The following is a 21,721-nucleotide window of genomic DNA, read 5'->3' on the forward strand; positions in this document are numbered from 1 at the left end:
CTGCAGCCACCAAACACAATGGCTCACTCTCTGGCACGGGGCGGGGGGGAAGGGAGCAGTTTGGTGCATCCCCCCCTTCTCCACCCAAATGTACGTTTCCTTAAGCAGTTGCCATAGCGACCTCCGAAAAGGGTTTTCCACTTATTAACTGGATTCTGCCCCAATCACCCCCTTAAGTACCAACTTGCAGGCCCAAAGGTGTAATTTGACTTCTACAGAAACATCCACGTGGATTTGGGCTTATCTGTTGAGAGCGCACAATAAAACCGGAGTCCCCTTTAAGACCCACAGAGGTTTATTCCGGGCGTGCCAGCACCCTTCCTCAGACTAAGAACGGACCATCACGGCAGCGGGAAGACAGAAGCGAAAGTTAATCCTGCTACATCAGTTAGCAAACTGTCTCACCCGTCTGTTGAGCGAGAACTCTTTATCCCAAAGCAAACTGGGCGGGCGACGGACTCCTCGCGAGAGTCACGCGAAGGGCGCGCCCGTCCGAAGACCTGCAGGGCCTGCGTCAGCGGTGGGGATTTTATCCTCTTCCGCCCGCACGTCATGAGCCACGGAGGCGGAGTAGGCATGCGCAGAACCCAGCGCGCCCTTTTCGCATGCGCAAAGGAGAACGCCTTGCTTCCTAGAGGGGTTGTTGTTTCCTTTCGGGTCCTCCTTCCGGCTTCCGGTCCGTCGGTGTTTCTGGCTCGGCCTGCTACAGCGCGGGGATGTCGCGGCGGGCTTTGAGGCGGCTGCGGGGGGAGCTGCGAGGCCAGGCGCTGCCGGAGGCCGAAGAGGCGGCGGCGGAGGAGGAGGAGGAAGAGGAGCAGCAGCAGCAGCAGCGCCTCCCGGCGGGGCCTGAGCGGGGTGGGGCGAGCGCCAGGCGGAGGAAGCCCCGGCAAGAGGCGGCCAACCTCTTCGAGCTGGTGAGAGGGCTCGGCCGGGCCTGGCGTGGGGGGAGGCCGTGGGGCAGGACCCAGTTCGCGCCCAAGGAAGCCCAATTCGGGGCATAGGCTGCGTGCGCGCGAAAACTTGTGCCCAGCATTCAGCTTTGAGCCCGGTGGCACCCTCCAGACCAACTAGACCTGCCTGAATGTGAGAGAATTTTAAAAAAACAGAAATATAAGCGTGATTAAGGGAGGAAAGCAAAGCCTAAAGCACATAATAAGAAGCCTGAAAGGACTCCGGGAGATCTCACAGAGTTGCTGTGAATCAGTTCACTAGAAAAAGGACCGTTTGGGTGGGTTTTCTTCCCTGTGGCATAGACTCTGCTGAGGGCCTTCCCTGGGCTGTGCACCGAAATCATCAGGAATTACCTAACCCAGAGTTGGATGCCCTGTTTTAGATGGACACATGCATAAAAGTAAGGTAGGCACCAAATGAGCTTCAAAAGGGAGGCTGTTCCAAAGGTAAGGTGCCATCACCAAAAAAAGATCTATCTGTGTTTGTAGCTTGCCTCACCTGTTTAGGTGAAACACAGAGGCCAAGGTTTGATAATGTAGAAGACAGTGGTCCTTCAAGGGCTGGACTGGGAGACTGGAGTTGCTTTCTCTCCCTGTTCTCCATATCTGGTTTCTACTGTTTGGTACACTGTCTCTGCACCTGCAGGTTCTGCTTTTTTATCGTTATATATCTGTTGCTAGCCTGGTGTATTTCACACCACTTCTCTACATATTTGTTGAGTTCTTGTTTTGGTCTCTTAAGGCATTTTTGCTATGGTCACATCCTGTGGCTCCATTAACTAATTGGCTAAAGACCAGTCCTGGACCTGCTGCCAGGCACCTTAATTAAGACTAGGGCCTGGTATTGTTTTATTGGGTTGAGAGTAATCATTCTTATATGACTGGCTGTGGGTTGTATCATGATGACACTATTGGGAAGCTAATGTGTTGCTTCTACGCTGCTTACATGACTTTTTCTAAAAAGTGGGATTTAACCTGTTTTGACTTTACCCAAACAGAGTCAGACTTTTGGCCTCCCAATCCCATTTTTGTCTACTGTGGCAGTGGTTCCCAAAGGTCCCTTCACAGTTTCATGCATTGTCTTTGTCAAATAATGCTGGGAATAGGAACTAATTCATGCAAAACAGATGCTCTGAGCTAGAAACCCTTCCCTTGATAGAATAAATAAATCCATGCATTTGTTTTACTTATTTTTTTTGGTTCAAGAAAAGACATAGGCAGTCCTTGCCTTTGTTTCCAACAATGAATAGATTAGAGATTCTGTTTGCTTGATAGGGCTCATTGAATTATGCTCTCTTAAAATTCTTCACAGATGACCAATGATGATCCAGAGGGTGAGCCAGCATCCATTGAAGAGAGAGATGATTCTAGGCTACAGGAGAAGAGCCGCACAGAGACTGACAAGGGGAAAGATGAAGTGGTGGAACAACTAGAAAAGATGGCAAGTAGTCTGCAATTACCTGGGATGGTATGCTGGATCAATGAAAGTCTGTAGAGGGCAGGAAATCCATAAAGATCCCTTTACCTAAGCAAGGGATGGTCCCCAATGAAAGATCTACCTAATCTGACCTTTATGGGGATCAGATGCACAGTGTGGTTGCATCTAGTGGCCGGAATTGGCCCTGGTGCACCTAGCCACATTGACCTATGTGACAGACACTTCTAGATTGGGCTAATATAACTCGATATATGCAGACCTGCCCTTATCCTTGACCCGGAAGTTACAGCTGGTCCTGAATGCTGCAACCCAGGTCCCCCAGGTCCCACATTCGGAGGCCCCACATTCAGCTGGCACTTCAGCAGCTGCACTGGCTTCTGGTTGAATTTCAGATCAGGTATAAGGTTCTGATCATTACCTTTAAGGCCATCTGTAGTCTGGGAGTATCTGAAGGACTGCTAATAATAAGTGCTGTTTAGTGGGTTTTAGGATGCTGTATGTTAACATTAATTTATTTTTATTTTTTATCAATTATTATGTTGTACAATGCCCTGATCCGGCTTGCTGGGGAGGCAGTATAAAAATCACATAAATAAATAATTACAGTACTGTGGTTATCCACACACAAAGAAGTCTTACTGCAAGTGTGGATTAGCAGGAATGTTCAACATTTAATAGGTGATATGACCAAATATGGCTATGCCTTCCCACCCACCCCCTCCCAAAATGGCCAGTGATGGGCTTGGAGGGGGTGGGGAGGGGCCCCGGAATGCTTCCCAACCATATTCTACATGATCGCATCATTTCTGGGGTTTCTTGAAGCCTGAAGACTACTTCAGGGGATTCTCAACAGTAAAAAAGTTGAAAAAGGCTGGGCTGAACTCTTCAGGATGCGACTTTTCAGTGTCATCTGCTTTCTCCCCTAAATAAAGGCTGTATCAAGTAACAAATCACGAAAGAAAAAGAAGAAAAGAAAGAACAAGAAGAATGCAGCAGGCGAGGTTCCCGTAAGTTTACTTCGGTTTGGAAATTAGTATTAAGTATCAGTGACCCCCAAGTTCCTGATGAGAGGGAGAAGAGGCTGGTGCCCAATCAAGGGGTTAACACGCAGGGCAAAATCCAGTGCCAGTCCCCCCCTAGGCCAGTGTGAAGCTGCCTTGTCCAAAGGTGCCTCCAAGGGATCTAGGGAGCCAGTCCTGGAGATCTGGCTTGGAGGAGGGATTAGGCAGTTGAGGCAGCAAGTCGGACTCAGGCTTTCTCCTGGGGCTGGGGCCGGGGGCAGGGCAGGCTTGAGGAGGTCGGGCAGCACAGTCGGACTCTCAGCTGCCTTCGGAATGATTCCCTGCAGTGCCCTCAGGAGGAAGATGACGGTGCAGAAGACATTGAGAGCATCCTGGCGCGGCTCGAGAGCTCTACTGGGCCATGGTGCCAAAGTGAAGGCGGGGTCATCACAGACAGTCGGCCGCTGCTCTATGTGGAGCACAGGTAAGGGCTGAGAGCACCGGGTTCTGCTCTCGATATTGGAGAGCAGCCCTGCCCTAGATGGCCCAGAGAGCCCCATGGTGTCATCAGATCTGGGAAGCTAAGCTGGCTCAGCCCTGGCCAGTATTTGGATGGGCGACCGCCCAGGAATGTCAGGTTGTGGCACAGAGGGAGGCAGTGAGAAACCACCTCTGAGCGTCTCCTGCTGTGACCTGATGGCAAAAGGGGTTGGGGGTGGGAGAGAAGCTGCCTCTTGCCCACTTCCTAAGCTAACAAGAAGAGGCAGAGGCTCGGGATGTACTGATTGTCCAGAAGAGGATTGGCTCTGTGGTGACCTTAGCTTAAAAGGAGGCTGCATCCCCCTTGATCTGTCCTACCAGGGTGACTGGCTTCTGCCAACCCCTTTTTTTGGGTGAGGGGAGAGGTAGGACTGTGGTATTTGCAGCTGGCAGTCCCTCTAAGGGAGCAAAGGGAGGGCAGGGGGAGTTGGGTCACCTCTCTGGAAGATGAAAAAGCAGCAAACATGTGAATTCATATGTTCAATTCTCCCCCCCCTCCCCAGGAACTTGAATGCAGAAACGGAGCTGAAGAGGTATTTTGGGGCCCGAGCAGTTCTAGGCGATCAGAGGTGAGCAAGCAGCCAAAGCGTGAAGCAGGTATATCTGTCCCAGGAGAAAATTGCTTGCAACTGTGTTCTAAAAATGCTTGTTTGTTAAGCTGCTGAAGTTGAGACCCTGTGAAAGCCTCAAGGGGAGTTACAGACCAAGAGGCGATTGACAAAGTGCTTAGAAGCTGCCAAGTGACTAGTTGGGCTGGCTTTTAGTTCACTGTGCTAATCTGACTGACCACCTGAGCTCTGTCAGAATCTTCCTGGGTCATTCGGATGCAGTTGAAACGAGGAGGCCTGGGCAGCTTTGAGAGGGAGCTGGGCCATTAGCCCCATAATTTTGCCAGGAGGGTGGGGGTGCCCAAGGGCTGGGCATCACTCGGTTCCAAGGATCTGGGAGGCCAGCTCCACCCAGGAGCCATGTGGCAGGAGCAAGACCATAGGTTCTAGTCAGCCAGTAGCAGGTGGCAGCTGCTTGCAGCTCAGTTCGAGCTCCTCTGTTCTGTCCTCGTCCCCTTTGCCCTTGTTTGCTCTTGTGCCTGTGAAGACACCCCACAGACTTCCTTTCCAGAGGACAAGGCCCATGCCCATTCCATCCCTTGAGTTGCCCATTTAATATTCTCACAAGTTATGTTTACCATGGAAGATTATCCGATTGTTTTCTCTTTGGGTGCTGAAAGGGATCTGCTCTGTGGATGAAGCTGGATTTTTCTTATTTTGACAAGTTGTCTCACTCCAGAGAACTTTGCAGTTCAGTTGCCAGCCCCTGGTGATGCTGAGGTTTGTTTTTTCTGCAGACCAAGGCAGAGGCTGCGGCCTCATCTCCGCAGCACGTGGATGACAGTGCTCAAGAGTACTTGGCCACGCCACAGCAAGACAGGTGAGGGGCTCTCGTGTCGGCTGTTTCTTGAACATGGGCAAACATGCAGTTTGTCTTATCTTTCGTTGGGCAACCTGTGCATAGTGGGTGCACGGAGGCCATGTGGTTGCAAGTCAGCGGATCAACTTGTGGAACACTCCCCCCCTTATGCAATGGGGGCCTGATGACTTCACAGGGCTCCTCTTGTGAGGGATTTCTGCTTTGTGTCGTCAGTATTTCCCTGGTTGTGCACACTTGCTGGCCTGGGCGTTTGCGTGGGACGATCCTGGTTTTCTTGGGTGCTGAACGGAGGCAATCCCTGTTTTAGTGGGACAGCACAAGGTGATTTGTAAGCAGAGGGAGCCCAGCAATTTTGGACAAGTGCTGCAGAGCTGACGACTGGCTGTATCACAAGATGTCATAGTCCCATTGTATATGGCACTGGTCAGACCAGTGTGCAGTTCTGGAGGCCTCACTTCAAGAAGGACGTAGATAAAATTGAAAGGGTACAGAGGAGAGCGACGAAGATGATCTGGGGCCAAGGGACCAAGCCCTATGAAGATAGGTTGAGGGACTTGGGAATGTTCAGCCTGGAGAAAAGGAGGTTGAGAGGGGACATGATAGCCCTCTTTAAGTATTTGAAAGGTTGTCACTTGGAGGAGGGCAGGATGCTGTTTCCGTTGGCTGCAGAGGAAAGGACACGCAGTAATGGGTTTAAACTACAAGTACAACGATATAGGCTAGATATCAGGAAAAAGATTTTCACAGTCAGAGTAGTTCAGCAGTGGAATAGGCTGCCTAAGGAGGTGGTGAGCTCCCCCTCACTGGCAGTCTTCAAGCAAAGGTTGGATACACACTTTTCTTGGATGCTTTAGGATGCTTAGGGCTGATCCTGCATTGAGCAGGGGGTTGGACTAGATGGCCTGTATGGCTCCTTCCAACTCTATGATTCTATGATTTTAACTACCATCTGCTTTATTGTTTTTATATTTGCATGTATCAGTTTAATCATCTATTCAAACTATTATGCAGTGTTTGTGTGTGCTCCTGGTGAGGAGAGGGTGCAGATTATAATCTCATGTAATTAAATAGAGTAGTACTCACACTGTGCCAAGAACTCAAACGTGTGTGCTAGGAGTAAGCTGTGCAAAGGAAGTGTACCTGTTGTGCTCCCTGTTCCCATTTGTTTCCTGAGATTTGGCCTTCTGGAGCATTTGTTGGTGAGGCTAGGAAGAGAAGGGCCAGGCAAGGCTAGCAGCTGGGGGGGGGGGGTGGGAAAGGATCCCTTGGCGCTGATCTTGGCTGCCCAACCCCATTGCCTGTGCTGCTTAGGACGCGTTCTTCTTCAAGCTGTGACTTCTGAGTGCAGAACAAGCTGTGTGTTGTTGTTGCTGTCTAGAGGCTTGTGTCGTGGGGAGCAGGCAGCGTTCTTCTTTCCCCGCCTGTGGCCTTAACACCCCTTCCTCTTCTAGGTCTTTCCATGCGGCTGCTTGAGTCAAAGCGGGGTGTGCAGCACTTCACATTCGAGCACCACCGAGAGTACCAGCAAGTGCAGTTCAAGTTCCTGGATGCCGTGGAGTCCATGGATCCCAACAACCTTGTGGTAGGTGCTCAGCAGCACAGGTTCCCGGGGCCACATCAGGGGCCTTACAGGGGCCAATCTCCACAGTGCCCCAGATAATGTGGCCCCAGATAATGCCGCCTGCCGATGCTCCTTGCCGTTTTGAACTGTGGGCCTTTTTTCCCAAAGGCCTTTATGATTTGCTGCGCTTGCCAGCAAAACCTCCTGAAGCAAGGAGTCCTGTAGGCTTGGATAGGCATGCTTCCTCTTCTCCCTTTCTTGGTGCCCCAGAATCAGTTTGGAATGGAGCCCTGTTGGACTCTGAGCTGCCCCTCCTTATTTAGAGTGAGCAGAAAGCCACCAGCTCTATTGCTCTGCAAAGCAGAATTCTGATGGGGGCAGAAGCTGCATCCCCCCCCCCCAACATGCACGCAGGCACACGGGGTGTTGAGTCCCTCCTGGGGCTGGCAGGCTGCAGCCAGGCAAGAAGCCCCTAAGGGCGGCCATTCTTCTCAGCTGGGGTGGGAGGAGTGATACATGACCCTTTAGATCTGGACAGGCAACCATGCTATTTATAAACCTTTCTCTGCTTTGGAGAGAGATGCCTAATTTCTCTTGGTACGAAGCATAACAGGCCCTGCTTTGAGGTTTTGATTAGCCATGCCAGAGCACGTTAAAACGAGGCAGTGACTTGGACAGCCTGTGCAGAGGAGGCGAAGTGCAAAAGCGCCCCGTGGCCTAATGTTAGCACAGCTGGGACCTTGGCAGGCTGAGAGCCGTGGTCGTGTGTGTCCCCCCCCCCCCCATCCAAATGAGGCACATTTGAGTCTTTGAATCTCTCATGCTCATTCTTGCCTACAGAGGGGCTTTGTCCAGGGAAGAGGCCTTCCCGAAGCCACCCTCACATTGCCCTCTGTGGGCACCTCTGTTTGCCAGTAACTGACCATTCAGAAGACCACCAGCACTGGCACCAGCCTTCTACTGCCCCTGGCTTCCTGCCTGCCTTGAATTTTTCTCCCCGCCTTGAGAAAGGACAAGTGCATGCAGGCGGCACAGGTGGAGGGGCCCAGATGGCCCCTCAGACTCTGCCTGTTTGAGCGGGAGGGCCACTGTGTGGGGGTGGCATCTTTGTCAGGCACCCGGGGGGAGACCCCACGTCCTCCTGTCCTGTGTGGCTCTGAGGGGCTGTCTGGAGAGCTCCTGAGGTGCAAGTGGCCCCTTTCCCTCCCTTCTCTCTGCTGGCAGCTTCTGCTCCAGGTGAACCCTTACCATGTGGACTCACTGCTGCAGCTCAGTGACGTGTGCCGGATGCAGGAAGACCAGGAGATGGCCAGAGACCTTGTGGGTAAGCCGTGGTGGGGAGCCTGGGAAAGCAGCCTTGCAGGGATGGTTGGCGCTGCCCGGGCCATCCCAGGAAAAGGGCCTCTCCTCCCCAGAGTGGGCTCTCGTGGCCAGTGGCTGGGAGCCTTCTCAGGAGGGGGGTGGCAGCTTATGAAATAAAAAAGAATTTTTAAAAATTAACAATAAAAGATACTGATTAAAACCTAGCGTTAAGAATCCACCCCCACATCTCAAAAACAGACCACTGACAGCTTATATTAAACTTCCGAACTGAAATGCCTGGGTGAACAGAAGTGTTTTGTCTTAGCTCCTGCAAGGGAGTGCCATGAGTGCTGGGTGAGCCTCAAGGGGAGGGGTATTCCACATGCAAGGGCCCCCCACGGAAAAGGCCCCGTTCTCTTGTCACTGCCCGTCTACCCACTGAGGGCGGAGCCACGGAGAGCAGGGCTTGTGAGGCAGAGTGGAACTGGCAGGCTGGAGAATACAGAAGCTGGTGATCTTTCAAGCTCCCTGGCCTTAAGCCCGAGTCCCTGGATGCATCGACCTTAGAGTGGCCCCGTACAGCTAAGCCAGCACAATTGCTGGGTAAACTATTTCTTGTTGCACCCCTGAGATTCCTGCCCTCCGCCTCCTTTCTATCACCTTTGCATTCTGATGCCAGGACCGGGGAGGGATGGGGCAGCCTCTTGGGGTGATGGAGAGAGATGGTGGCCCTGCAGCCGTGACTTCCAGGGCTCTGTGTCGCGTTTTCCTGATTCGGGTAGTTTGTTTCAGAATGTGGATCTTCAGAACATTTGCATTGCATTCCTGGGGGCAGAACATGATTGATGGGTCGCTCCAACGGCATGCACTGGTCCCATGCCCCATTCTTCTGCCTCTTTCCCAGAGAGAGCCCTTCACACCCTGGAGTGCGCCTTCCACCCCATGTTCAGCCTCACCAGCGGGACCTGCAGGCTTGACTACCGGAGGCCGGAGAACAGGTCAGCAGCTGCCATGCGGGGGTAGTGAGCCCCCAAATGAGCTCCTCCCTTAAGCGTTCTGCATTCCCAACTGCTGCCAGTTTGTTATTCCATTGGCAATGCTGGGCATCAGTTGAGTGCTCTTCCTTTCCCAGCCTAGACTGTATGCATGATCTGGATGAGTCCTTCGTTTCCCCTCCCTCCCAACTGGCACCTGGATTGGGGGCTCCCCTGGTTTGGGTGGGCTTTTCTCCTGAGAGAGTCCACATGACTAGCCATCCTTTCCTTCTGGCGTCTCTTGCAGAGCTTTCTACCTGGCCCTCTTCAAGCACATGACTTTCCTGGAGCAGAGGGGGTGTCCTCGCACCGCTCTGGAGTTCTGCAAACTCATCCTCAGGTGGGTCTCCCGTGGGCTTGCTTCACGCCAGAAGGACGTGAGAGCAGGGAAGGACTCATTCCCCCGCCGTCTCCAGCCACCGTCCCTTTGCCAAACGCCTGTGTGGTCCACATGCATCTCTCGACCCTCCACACCCAGGACCAGTATGTGAAGGGCTTTTTTGTTGCCCTGGCACACCCCTTTGCAACGGGGGTGCCCCCAAGTAGAGGAGTATGGCTTCGACAGCTAGTGAAGAAGCCTCTGGTCATTGAGGTTTTGGATCTTTTTTTTCTCCCCAGCCTTGACCCAGAGAATGACCCCTTGTGCATGCTGCTGGTCATTGATCTTCTTTCACTTCGAGCAAAGGAGTATGCCTTCCTCATCCGGATATTTCAGGAGTGGGAGGTGAGTCACCTGAGGCTGGAGGAGTTAATACCTGAGTTGGTTTGTTCCTCTGCTGTTGCAAAGGGACTGAGAGGGACTCCATCAGGAATGCTGCTGACGGGGTGTCTTTATCTTCCCCCCCCAATCTTGAGAATGCACCAGCTGTTGGGAAAGAATGTGGTTGAAGGGGATTACATTTACATTAAGTTCTAGCCTTAAAGATGATGTACAGGTGGTATAGGGATGCCAGACAAATTGGGCAAGAAGTATAAAAATATTTCCTGTAAGTGCTGGAAATGCGAACAGTATGAAGGAACTTTTTACCATATGGTGGACATGTAGTAAGGCAAAGAAATTTTGAATACAAGTACAGGCATATATGCAAAAGATTTTGAAGATTAACTTACCAATGAGGCCAGAGGCATTTATTTTAGGATGATGATAGAGAAGAACCAAGAAAATAGCCATGGGACTTTGTTTTTTATTATAACATCTGCACAACCTTTACATGCTCAGGACTGATAAACTACAAGAATACCTACAAGAGAGGATTGGCTGTTGAAAATGAAATTTGAAATTTGTGGAGCTGGCTAAGCTTTAAATCACTGATTAGAGAAAAAGATAACATCCTTTATGACTAATTTATAGATTCCTTGCAGGAAAGAGAAAAAATTGCTCTGGTGACATGCAGTCACAGAGAACAAAGAAAATATTTTTTGAAATAATGTTAATCTCAATTTGTAAGTAAGTAATTTGTTGTGAACTGATAAATTTGAATTCTTGGATAATTGTTTATGGTCTGGTTGAATGGATCCTCAAAAGCATACTGCAATGAATTTGCCACGCCTGTTCTTTGTTCTTTGTTCTTCCATTCTGTCCTCCTGCACAGGGCACCCCCCCCCTTTCACCTCAATGGGGAATTGGTCCCTCTGCTGATAAAAGGGCCCCATGAAGCTCCCCAGAGTGGCCTGAGAGGCCCCCTGCCAAGAAGAGGGAAATGGTAGGCAGGGAGGAGGGGTGTGCTGTGGTAGACCACGGCAGCCCCCTGCTGACCACGGGGAGGCCTTCTGGAGACCTACCTCTGCTCAGGGTTCTGCCTGCCTGCCAAGTCAGCAGCGTCGAAGATTTGCTCTTCGGAGGCCAGCCAGGGTTCACTGTGGCTTTTTCTTCCGCAGAGCCACCGGAACCTGTCCCAGCTGCCCAACTTTGCCTTCTCCCTTCCGCTGGCGTATCTCCTCCTGAGCCAGCAGGGAGACGTCTCAGAAACGGAGTCAAGCCAAGCCTACGAGGAAGCCTCCAGACTCATCCGGCAGGCGCTGTTCATGTTTCCGAGCGGTGAGTTAGACGTTGTTTGGGGGAGGGGGCTATACGTGCCAGGTTGAACCCTGGAAGGGAGGCCTCTCTGTGCCCAGCACAGCAGGAACCCCTCCTGACACCCCCTTCAGCAGAGCGCTTGGCATGGACTTGGGTGTGGGGTCATCTCGGGCGGGTCTTGGGCCAGCAAAAAGGCTGAACCTCTTTGTCCCAAGAGGAGGTCAGCTATCGAAGAAGGTGCTTGGGAAAGCTCCCCCCCCCCAAGTAGTGGGACTGCCCTCTGCTGGGACAGCTTTGGGTTCCAGAGAAGGGAAGGGGGTGGGAACCGGGGAGTGGCCTTGGGGCTCCAGTTATTACTGGTTGCCTGTGACTGGATAAAAGCAGCCCTGGCCCAGCCAAGGAGCGGGAGGGGGGTTGTCACGTGGATTCACGCCTCTCATGAAGAAAGGGCCCATGGGGGGGGGTGCCTGTCCATCCCCCACCCCCACCCAGCTGCGCTTATGTGTGAATAAAGCCCCAATTCTTCCCACTGCACGGTTGGCTCAGGAAGGCAGCAGCACGAAACCACAGAAGAGGGCCTCCACTTTCATCCCCTTTCCTCGTGATCTGCTCTCTCTGTTGCTGGCCACGCCTGCCAACCGTGGTACCCTGCTGCTGCTGCTGCTGCTGCTGCCACCACTCCTGCCCCGGGGAAAGGCAGACAGACTTCCTCCCCCCCACCCCTGGTGTTTGCTGAACGACTGTTGGGTTTTGTAGGCAAGTTAATCTGTGGCACTGAAGGGGAGGAGGGCCCAGCCTGGGTGTCCCCATGATAGAGAACAGCCTTTCAGGGTTTCTTGGCACAATGACTTAAACACGGGGGCGGGGAGGGAGGGTCATGGATTTATGGCTTTAAAAAAGTTGGTTGGACCAGGAACTGCAGCTGCCTGTGTAACTGGACCCAGTCAGTCCCTAGTGGATTCATTTGGTATCAGAACCTGGTTTTGAGGGTCCTGCTTGGGGGGGGAGGCCTCGCCCCACCCCGATGGCCACTGCTTGACTGCAGAGGGGTTAGTTGGGAAGGGCTGCATCGTACAGAGCGGGACCACCAAGCCAGGATCTGCGAGGGGGGAAACCCTTGCTGGGCCGCTTCCCGGCCATTCCCACATCAGTGTAAAGCCTGGTTGGGATCAGCCCCGGCAGCTGCCGCTCTCCAGAAGGGCTTTCTCCTGACTGGCCTCCCTCTTGCAGTTCTGATGCCTTTGCTGGATCACTGCAGCGTGCAGCCGGACGCGATGGTGGCTGCCCACTCGTTCTTTGGACCAAATGCCCAGCTAAGGTACCGCATGCGCTTCCCACACAGAGGGTGGTGGCATCCAGCAGGCAGGGAAAGATGACACAGGCGGCAGGAGAGGAGCTCCGCCACTCGTGACTCCACTTGACAGGCAGGAGGTCTCTGGCAGGCCCCGGCAGCATCTCCAGTTAACAGGACCGGGGAGGAGGTGATGGGAAAGACCTCGACCTGAGCCCTTGCCAGTCTGAGGGCTCTGCGGGTTCAGAGGAAGGCAGCTTCTTGTCTGTATTTGCCAAGCTACAGCTCAGGGGCGTCAAGTTTGGAAGTCTTCTGAATGGTGGGAGGGGGCAGGTACTTCAGGGACCATAAGGGCCACCTGGAAATGGGACCAGATGATGAGCTGAAGCATGAAGGTAGTGCTCAGGTGGACGGGCAAGAGCTAATAGGAACTCCTCCTGCTGGAGGGCCAGGGCACAAGCACCCTGCGGTCTGGGGGCCCCTGAGGGCCCCTGGGGCTCCGTGGGGGAAGTATCTTGTTAATCCCTCAACTTCTTTGTGGATGAGTTGCCTTCAACCCTTTGAAGCCCTGGAGGAAGTGCCCTGTTCTAGGACCATAGAGCTGGCCACCTAGTCCACCCCCCTGCTCAAGGCACAAGGCAGGATCAGGTGTGGGATCTTTTCAGCTGTGATCTTTTCAGCTGGATCTTTTCAGCTGTGGGCTTCTGTGTTGGGGGGGGGGGCTGTGCCTGGGAGGGGCTGCTTGGCCTCTGGGGGGGAGGGGCCATTCTCAGCCAAGCTCTGCTCTGTCTCTGGCTGCCCAGGCGGGAATTCTTCCCTGGGACTTGGCCTCCTCCCGCTCCCTCTGTATCCACCCTTGCAGCTCGCCTCCTGCCCTGACCCAGCTGGTGGCCCTGTACCTGGGGCGCACGCACTCACTGTGGAAGGACCCGGCTGTCATGGCCTGGCTGGAGACAAATGTGCACGAAGTCTTGCGGATGGTGGATGCCAACGACCCAGTCTTGGAAGAGGCCGAGCAGAAGTGAGTCCAGCTGAGTCTGTCGGGGCAGAGTTGCCGCGGTTGGCTTGTTTCCCTGCTTCCGCCGCATTCTGGCCATCTCCCCCACTAGCCCCCACCCTCCTCGTCGTACGGACTGTGCTGGCTGTGCTGTGCACCTGCTTGCCCTGCTGGAGTTGGGGTCCCGAGACGGATTTTTTATCTGGGTCTCTCTCAAGTTAGCCAGGCTGGCAGTCCGCAGAATTGTGACGCAGCTGGTTCTGGCCGTCTGCAAAGAGCCCTGGAGGCCCAGGCCGGGTTGAAAGAGACTGGCTGAGAGAGAGGGTGGGGGAAAGAGCTGTGTGTGTGCCGCAGTTCTCTCACTGGAGCTGTCGGCTTCTGTCTCGTTGGGTCTGCAGGCGAAAGGTGCGGTATCAGAGCGCTCCCAGGAACATCTATCGCCACGTGATCCTCTCAGAGATCAGAGAAGCCACTGCAGTGCTGCCTCCGGTGAGGGGGCTGCTGGGGTAGAAAAGGGGAGTTGCTACTCAGGTGCCTTCTTCCTCGCTCTGACTCCCAGGCTGCCCTCCAGGCCTTCTGGTCTTGCTACGGCCCCTCCCCAGGGTCCATCTCTGGAGCTGCTCAGGAGGAAACCACGCCTGCAAGAGGGCTTGGGGCCTTGGCAGCTGGCCTATTGCATCTGCATTCAGCAGAACCCAGAGTGCCCAGGGCCAAAGGGACACTGAGCAGCAGAAGCAGGACTGAGTGAGAGGGGGCTCCAACAGCAGGGAGGGGAGAGGCGAGGCTGTGTTAGGTCCACGAAGGAATCCTCTCAGAAGGAACTAGGCAAGGGGGCTACAAAGAGGATTGGGGGGGGGGAATGGCTGTGATTTCCTACCACAACTCTGACCAGGCCATCGTTTGCTTCTCTCTCTTAAGGAGGTGACTTCTCAGCCTATTATGGGATTTGATCCGCTGCCCCCTCTGGACTCCATTCTGTCCTACACACGCCCAGAAAGGTATCCTATGTTGCTTTGCTTCTCATCTGCTCTGTGCCTCCATTTTGTGATTGTGTGTGTGTGTGTGTGTGAGTGAGAGAGAGAGAGAGAAGGGTAGCCGGGATGCTGATGGACTTCCCGCAACTACACTTGTCCTGAATCTTCTAGGCCTTCCTCTCTTGGACTTTAGTTTCAGCCGTTTCAGGTGTCCCTCTAAACTGGGTCCCTCCTGTAGAGTCAGCCATTTTCTGGAGTACAGACCCATCTGCAGGAAGATGTCTCCTGATCCCTTTTTGGGAAAGGTAAAGATTCATGCCTGACCCTGCTTGCTATGTTTGTCTCCCGTCTTGCAGGCCAGATCATCCCTCCAACGAAAGTACGTTGTCACTCTTCTTTCGTTCGCTGCTTCCGAACTTCAACTTGCAGGTATCTGTTGGGGGAGTCTCTTTCCTTGGCTTCTCTTGGGGCATGGGGTTCTGAGTCCCAGCTCCTTGAAGGACTGTAGATTTGTGTGTTCCTTAAGAATGCGGGGCTTGGCCTGACTTCAGACACAGGGAAGGAAAAGAGGCTCTTGGTCTTCTGGACCCCACAGGTCATTGGACATGGCCATGCCACTGACTAGCTGTTCCTTGGGTCTGATATTGGAAGGGGCTGGTGTCCACACCAGCAAAAGTGGGGGTCCAAGTCAGCTGTGGTCTGAGGAGCAGACAAGGGGAAATGGGAGCTAAGTTGGTTATAGGCCCAGGGTCTTGGGCCACTGCCCCTGTCCCAATAAGGTTTCTGTGGAGCCTCTGGCAGGCTGGGGAGGAAGTGGGGCTTCTGCATCAGCCATCTTGTTCTTGTCCACCCCAGAGGCGCCTGCCAGGCACCCTGCACTGCCCTCTGCTCATGGTTTGTTGCCTTTCAGGGAGAAGGTAGAGCTGCTGGAGCGGAGGGGCCAGGTGCAGGGCAAGACCTGAACCAAGGGGTGAACAGACTGATGGCAGCCATGCGGGACATGCTGGCCAACATCCAGTTCCAGGAGCCGCCACATGACGACAATCCTGAGGGGGATGGAGGGGAGTGGGACTGACCCGGACCTCCCTTGCCTGTATTCTCCCCTTGTTGTGTAATAAATCATCCAAAGCAGGAGGAGGAAGAGGAGGAGGGGTTCTCTGTGCCTCTCACACGTGCACAAACACATTATGTCCTCTCGCTTGGTGGTGGGAACATTTCTTGCATGGAGAGCGGCTCCCATCTTGGGCCAAGGGAGAGTGGCTGCAGGCGTAGATGTAAGGGAGCTAAGTGGACCTCCAGGAATAAGGGCCCCGGACTCCACGGCAGAACCCCTGCTCCATGGGCAGAATGTTTTGGGTGCAAGCAGAAGCCCGGGAAGGCACCAATGCTTCTCCTGTGTTCCCTCGTCTTGCTTTGCATCTCCACAGCCTGTCCTGTCGCAGGAGTTTGCGCAGTGATGCTGATGATGCTTGATAAGGCAGAGAGGGGGAGGGAGTAATGAGGCAGTGTTGGCCGGGGTTCACAGCTGGATTGGGTCATGAAGTTTGTAGTGTTCCTTTCAGTGCCCTTCAAGTGGCAGCTGGGAGTATAAAATACTGAAGGAAGAGACGTGTGTCCCACCTTTGGAGGACAGGTAGATTGAAACGACACTGAGTGATGGTAGTGGTCACTTTTAAACAGCCTGAAATCCCCTGTTGAATTGTGTACCTGGACATAGCAGGGAATGGAGGTCAACCAAATTCTAGGTCAGTGACCAGGTGGCACTGAGGGGGGGGGGGGCTGCTGCTTCTCATTCTGTGGGTATATTCCTGCCTTTCCTCTTCTGAACATCCTCAGCAACTGGTGGTGCAGCTCATGTGAGAGCACTTCTGCACTGACTGTGTGTGACAGAGAGAGAAAAGCCCCTGCATGGGAGGACTGGCCTGGCCTCTGAAAGAGCCTGGCTGCCAGGGGATGATGGGTGCTCTCCCAGGGCCAAGCAGCTGCCCTCCAGACGCTTCAGGAGTCCCAGAGCCAGGATTACTTTCTTGCTAAGGAAATGCTGGTCGCTACAAGCCAGGTCAAGCAGGGGCCTGAAGGCAGAGGCGGAAGGAGAATCCGTGTGCTCATTGCCAAGGTGATGGCTCCTGCCTTCACTCGATCAATGAAATTGTGCTCCTCAGGCTTAGTTTTGAAACCAAAACACTTTGGCTACTTTTCTGTTTGTTTTGAGGGATCTTTTCCCTTGCAAATTGGTGTCACATTTGCTTTCTCCTGGGCTGGGCTGGGCTGGGCTGGCAGGAGAACTGCAAACCAAGTCACCCAATTCCTCCGTTGTGCTGGGTGGGGGGAGGCAGGGAGGGGGAGAGAACAGTCTTCTTGCAGGTGGGACTCGAGCAGCTTCTGGCAAGCAGGAGGTCGGGGGAGGTGTGTGGAATGTCCAGCCTGGACAGTCTTGTGAAGATGGAGCTGCAAGGGGGAGAGCCCCCTGCTCTGCTCAGGAGTCCCCCAGTAAGGTGGTGATAAACTCAGGGGCTAGCCAGTGGGGGGGGGGGTAGGGGTCACTGTAAGGAAGAGGGGAAGAAAGTGATGCTGAGTCTGTTGCTGCAGCAAACATGAGATCCAGAGCAGCTGTCTTTGTCTTTGTCCTTGTCCCACTTGGAGCTGGGAGCCTTTTCATAAGTGCTCCGTCTCGGCAAGTGAGCCCCACCCTGGTGCCCCTGGTGCCTGGGCGCTGGTCCTTTGGCCTCTGAAGCGGGAGTGGGGAAGGGAGACCTCCGGAGCAGAGCCAAGGGCAGAGGGAGGCTGGGAGGGCCTCTTCTGTTCACACTTTGAAGTATAGTCTGTTGCAGCTCCATTCTCAAAGGTCTCATTGATAAGGCTAGAAATACTTTTCCCTCCAGGCCATCTGGCAGCCTCTGCAGCAAGAGAGAGGAGGCTCATTCCGCCGTTCTGTTTCTTGTTTGTTTGATCTCTCTGTCACCGGGCCTGACTCTCACTCACATGCAAGTGCCGCTCCTTGCGTCTCCTAGGCTGCGACAATTCTTATGGTTTCTAAATATATCATCATAATAATAAATGCATTGGCCTTGAAGGTGCTCGGGGACTCCAGTTGAGCTCTTCTGCTGCTGAGCAGCCTGGTGCCCCTCTGCGGACATCAGTCTTGGGATAATGGGGGGCTCCTGCGATCCCCAGGGCAGAAAAGGCCCCGCTGTGTTTCTCCCCTCCGTAATGACAGGACCTCTAGACAAGTGGATGGTTCAGAGAGATCTGCGTAGTCATCCTGGGAAAGGCAGGAGTGGTCGGAACTAAAAAGACGTTTTATTGCTGAATAAATGATGCTACTCCACCCAGCAGCTTGCTTGCTTCTTATTTTGCTTCATGGGTCAGGGCTAGGGCTTGGCCTCTGCTGTGTGACTCGCATGGACCTTGTTTGGTTGGTGGGATGTGGCCGTCCACTTGAGCAACTCCCACTGAAATTTCCCCCTGGAAATTGCTGGCCTCAGTGGACAAGGAACCTGCAGAGGGGTGAAAGGACCAGCTCTGGACTACGTCTGACCCGTGCCAGAATGAAGCCAGCCTCGGAGACGAGGGTCTTGGCCTGTTCCCCTGCAGTGAAGGCACCTGCCGCCTAGCGCAACAGCCACAAAGAGTCATGAGTTGCTGCCGGATTCCCCCTTGACTCCAGCCTGTAGTGTCCCCACACCTCGGGGACATGAATGAGGGAGAGACCTCCTCTGTGCTTGCAGGGCAGTTTCATAACCTCTCCATACTGTTCGGAGCGCGTGCCGCCTGAGTCGCTATCATGTGGATCCCCCTCCGCCCCTCTGCCAAAGGAGGAGCCGGGTAAGTGTCTTTGAAAGCAGGGCAGAGAAAGGGCTCTTTCTTCGCCGTAAACCCCCGCTAATCAATTATTTGGGGCCAGAAACAAATAAAGCAACTTCAGTATCAGAAGCAAAGCCAAGAAGGGCTTGAAAGCTGGAGTAGCTCTTTGCCAGGCAGAGGGAAAGCCAGTGAGAGAGACCAGCTCGTTCGTCCCCTTCTGTGGCTGCCCGAGGGAGAAAGTGGAGGTTGAGGACGAGCGGCAGGAGCCAATAACAAGGACCCAGCAGAAGGCAGAGCTGGGATTTCAAGTGTGCTGCACTGAGGAGGAGGTCCACTCCGGAGTAAAACGTGCAGGTTACGGAGCCTTTCGAGTGGAGAACTTCCCGTCTCACCTGTGCCTCCTGAGGCGGACCCCGTCCCTGGAAGGAGGATCTGGTGCCACAGGCATCTTGGAGGGCCCACTGTCTTAGGTGAGTCCCTAGAATGCACTCCCTGTGCTTTTCTTCTCCAAATACGAAGTAATTACCGGGAGAAGAACGCTGTATTGGGCTTCAATTGCTCAGCCTCTGGTTCTTCTCTGTTTGTCTCAGCCAGTTGTTACGATGACGATGTCGTCTCCTGAGAAGCTGCTGCCAGGGTCCCTCAATGTCACCGCTGGCCTCCCAGAAGCCAATGGGACCAATGGGACATCCTGCGGCCACAAGGCCACAATTCCCAGCGAACTGTTCCTGACTCTGGGCTTCTTGAGTTTGGTGGAGAACGTGCTGGTCATGGCGGCCATCCTCAAGAACCGGAACCTGCATTCTCCCATGTACTACTTCATCTGCTGCCTGGCGGTCTCGGACACCCTAGTGAGCATCAGCAATGTTGTGGAGACCCTCTTTATCCTGCTGATAGACAGCCGGGTGATGATCCTGGAGGACGAGACGGCACGCCACATGGACAATGTCATGGACATGCTCATCTGCTGCTCCTTCATGGCCTCGCTGTCCTTCCTGGGGGTCATCGCCGTTGACCGCTACATCACCATCTTCTATGCCTTGCGCTACCACAGCATCATGACCATCCAGCGGGCCGTCACTGTCATGGCGGCCATCTGGGCAATCAGCATAAGTGCGAGCACCATCTTCATCGCCTTTGACGACAACAAGACGGTGGTCCTCTGCCTCCTGACTTACCTCCTGGGCATGCTGACCCTCATCCTGGGGCTCTACATCCACATGTTCCTCCTGGCCCGCCAGCACGCCCGGGCCATCTCCCGGATGCATCGGAAGCACACCGCCCCCCAGGCGACCAGCATGAAGGGGGCCATCACCCTCACCATCCTGCTGGGGGTCTTCTTCGTCTGCTGGGGCCCCTTCTTCCTCCACCTCATCCTCTTCGTCACCTGCCCCACCCACCCCTTCTGCAGCTGCTACTTCCAGTACTTCAACCTCTGTGTCATCCTCGTCATCTGCAACTCTGTGGTTGATCCCGTCATTTACGCGTTCCGCAGCGAGGAGCTCAGGAAGACCCTGAAAGAGGTTGCACTGTGTCACTGGTGAAGAGGGGAGGGGGTGAGCCTGGGTGTCTCGAGGGGGCCCAGAGAGCAGGACCGGGGACCCCTCCCTTCTCAGAGGGATGTAACGCCCGTGGTGCTCTGGGCTTGGCAAATGGAGGATTCAGGCCATTCCGCCACTGGCAGAGTGAGGACCAATGGGTGGGCGTGGCCTGTTCTGTTTTCGGAGGACCTGGGCAGCAGAGGTGGGACTCAGACACGGCAAAAGTTGGTATCTTCCCTGTTCCTTCTCTGGGCGATGCCTTCTGACTCCCCAGGGAAGAGGGTGCTTTGGTGCTCGGTCTGCTTGTGATATAACAGAACTCCACGCGTGAGCAAATGAGAGAGTTTTGTGTGATCACAGATCAGCCCAGGGACTTCCAGGGTAATAATAAAGAAGAATGTTTCTGAGCATGTACTGAGTTGATGTTTCTTGCAAACTAGCCACGCCCTAGCCAACGGATGTCTGGCATTTGTGTCCCACAGGCTGACGGTGAGTCAGTGGCAGCAGCCAGGGCATGGGTGCGCATGAAAAACTTGTACCTGCACCATGGAGATTTTCCATAGGGAAGTTGCCCACCGAACAATCCCTCATTCCGCTGTCTGAACCCTTGCCTGGCATCCCTTGCAGCTGGGGCATCTGAAATGCGCATCTCACGGCTGCACGGCACGACGGTCAAAGAGCCAGACGAGGACCGCTAAAAACAGAGTCCGAATCGCCACTTGGCCACAAAGCACATCAGCCACTTCGGGCTGTCATTTGTTCTGCCTAGCGTGCCCCACAGGGTTGTTGTCAGTTTTAAATGGAGGGCAGGGGAGAGAACTCTGTAGAGGATGGGCAGCATATTAATAAAAAGAAAAAAGAAAAAAAGGCCCTGCACACAAATGTGGTGTGGGGGCAATGCATAGAGTCCCCAGTTGAGAGTGCATGGCAAGAATTCAGAGATTCCTTCATGAGGGGGCTCTCCAGCATGGCTGAAAGAAGGCACTCGTCAAATGCGGGTCAACCGAGTCTCAATCGGGACTCTGCCAATTAATGGGGGAGGGGTCTTGTAGGGAAGAGGATGGGGCGGGGGTCAGCCCATGCCACAGACGGGACCGGGGCTGGTCTGTGCCCCGCTGCTTCTGCCGCTTCCGGAGCTCCTCTCGGGGCTGAGTTAAGCCAGGCCAAGGCCGAGGCCCCCGAACGGCAGTCGCCAGGTGTGCTGCGCAGAAGCCGAAGAGGAGTCCCCGCACAGGTGGCCAGTCGCCGAGGCCCCAGCACCCTGGCCAGGCCCGGGCAGACCGAGGCGGCAGCTGCGAGGTCCCCCTCCATGGGCTGCGGCTGCGGGGCCCTCCCTTCTGCCCATTCGGCGGCCGGACCAGAGCGGCCCCGGGAACTCGCCCGCCCGCCTCTGGCAGGAGAGCCCCCCCGCCCTGCCTCGCCTGGGACGGAGCGCTTCCTCTCGCACCGGGCCAAGGCGAGGGCGGGCTCTGCCTTCCCTCGCGGGCCTGGGGGCCGGCCGGCCGGCCGTGCTGACGCCGGAGAGCTCGGGCCTGTCTCTCGCCCACCGCACCGCACTCCCCGCTCCTCCTGCTGGGGCTGTTGCCAACCCCCCGCCCCGCCCGGAGGTCCCGCCTGCCGAGCGCAGGAGGGCAGCCTCCGGGCCGGACTGCTTCGGCCCTGGGAGCCCGGCTCGCTCCCTGCGAGTCGCCGCCCAGACTCCCGCCCGCTCCCGGGGCCAGCAGCCGCGCCGGAGCCCGAGCGCATGCCTTGCCGGGCAGTGGCGCTCAGCAGAGCAGAGCAGGGCCGGGCTGGAGCGGCTCGACGCCAGTGCAGCCACGTCCCGGGAGAGCCGGGTGGCTTT

At 54.7% G+C, this 21,721-nt stretch overlaps 2 protein-coding genes across 3 annotated transcripts; both read left to right on the top strand.

Moving 5' to 3' along the window:
- The first annotated feature begins 672 nt into the window (after positions 1 to 672).
- Positions 673 to 15,679, top strand: TCF25 (TCF25 ribosome quality control complex subunit). 2 transcript variants are annotated; one of them, XM_077309458.1, is made up of 18 exons: positions 673 to 914; positions 2,263 to 2,391; positions 3,321 to 3,395; positions 3,746 to 3,873; positions 4,433 to 4,498; positions 5,275 to 5,357; positions 6,809 to 6,939; positions 8,143 to 8,242; positions 9,125 to 9,218; positions 9,502 to 9,594; positions 9,873 to 9,978; positions 11,133 to 11,292; positions 12,502 to 12,589; positions 13,425 to 13,583; positions 13,958 to 14,048; positions 14,478 to 14,557; positions 14,890 to 14,962; positions 15,444 to 15,679. In XM_077309458.1, the coding sequence occupies exons 1-18, from the start codon at positions 717 to 719 to the stop codon at positions 15,606 to 15,608; spliced, it is 2,019 nt and encodes a 672-aa protein (XP_077165573.1). In that variant the 5' UTR covers positions 673 to 716; the 3' UTR covers positions 15,609 to 15,679. The 2 variants fall into 2 exon arrangements, with proteins under 2 accessions (XP_077165573.1, XP_077165572.1); XM_077309457.1 differs by having other exon boundaries at positions 674 to 914; positions 3,737 to 3,873.
- A 2,331-nt stretch (positions 15,680 to 18,010) lies between these two features.
- Positions 18,011 to 20,348, top strand: MC1R (melanocortin 1 receptor). The gene is made up of 2 exons (XM_077309460.1): positions 18,011 to 18,807; positions 18,928 to 20,348. The coding sequence occupies exon 2, from the start codon at positions 18,940 to 18,942 to the stop codon at positions 19,879 to 19,881; it is 942 nt and encodes a 313-aa protein (XP_077165575.1). The 5' UTR covers positions 18,011 to 18,807; positions 18,928 to 18,939; the 3' UTR covers positions 19,882 to 20,348.
- Positions 20,349 to 21,721: the final 1,373 nt, after the last annotated feature.

This window comes from Paroedura picta, chromosome 14 (assembly GCF_049243985.1).
Source record: "Paroedura picta isolate Pp20150507F chromosome 14, Ppicta_v3.0, whole genome shotgun sequence".
In the NCBI taxonomy this organism is placed as follows: Eukaryota; Metazoa; Chordata; class Lepidosauria; order Squamata; family Gekkonidae; genus Paroedura; species Paroedura picta.

Coding starts and splice junctions, on each gene's coding strand:
- MC1R (XM_077309460.1), top strand. CDS start 18,940: ATGACGATGTCGTCTCCTGAGAAGCTGCTGCCAGGGTCCCTCAATGTC.
- TCF25 (XM_077309457.1), top strand. CDS start 717: ATGTCGCGGCGGGCTTTGAGGCGGCTGCGGGGGGAGCTGCGAGGCCAG. Junction 3,396..3,736: donor ATGCAGCAGGCGAGGTTCCC/GTAAGTTTACTT, acceptor GATTCCCTGCAG/TGCCCTCAGGAGGAAGATGA. Junction 6,940..8,142: donor TGGATCCCAACAACCTTGTG/GTAGGTGCTCAG, acceptor CTCTGCTGGCAG/CTTCTGCTCCAGGTGAACCC.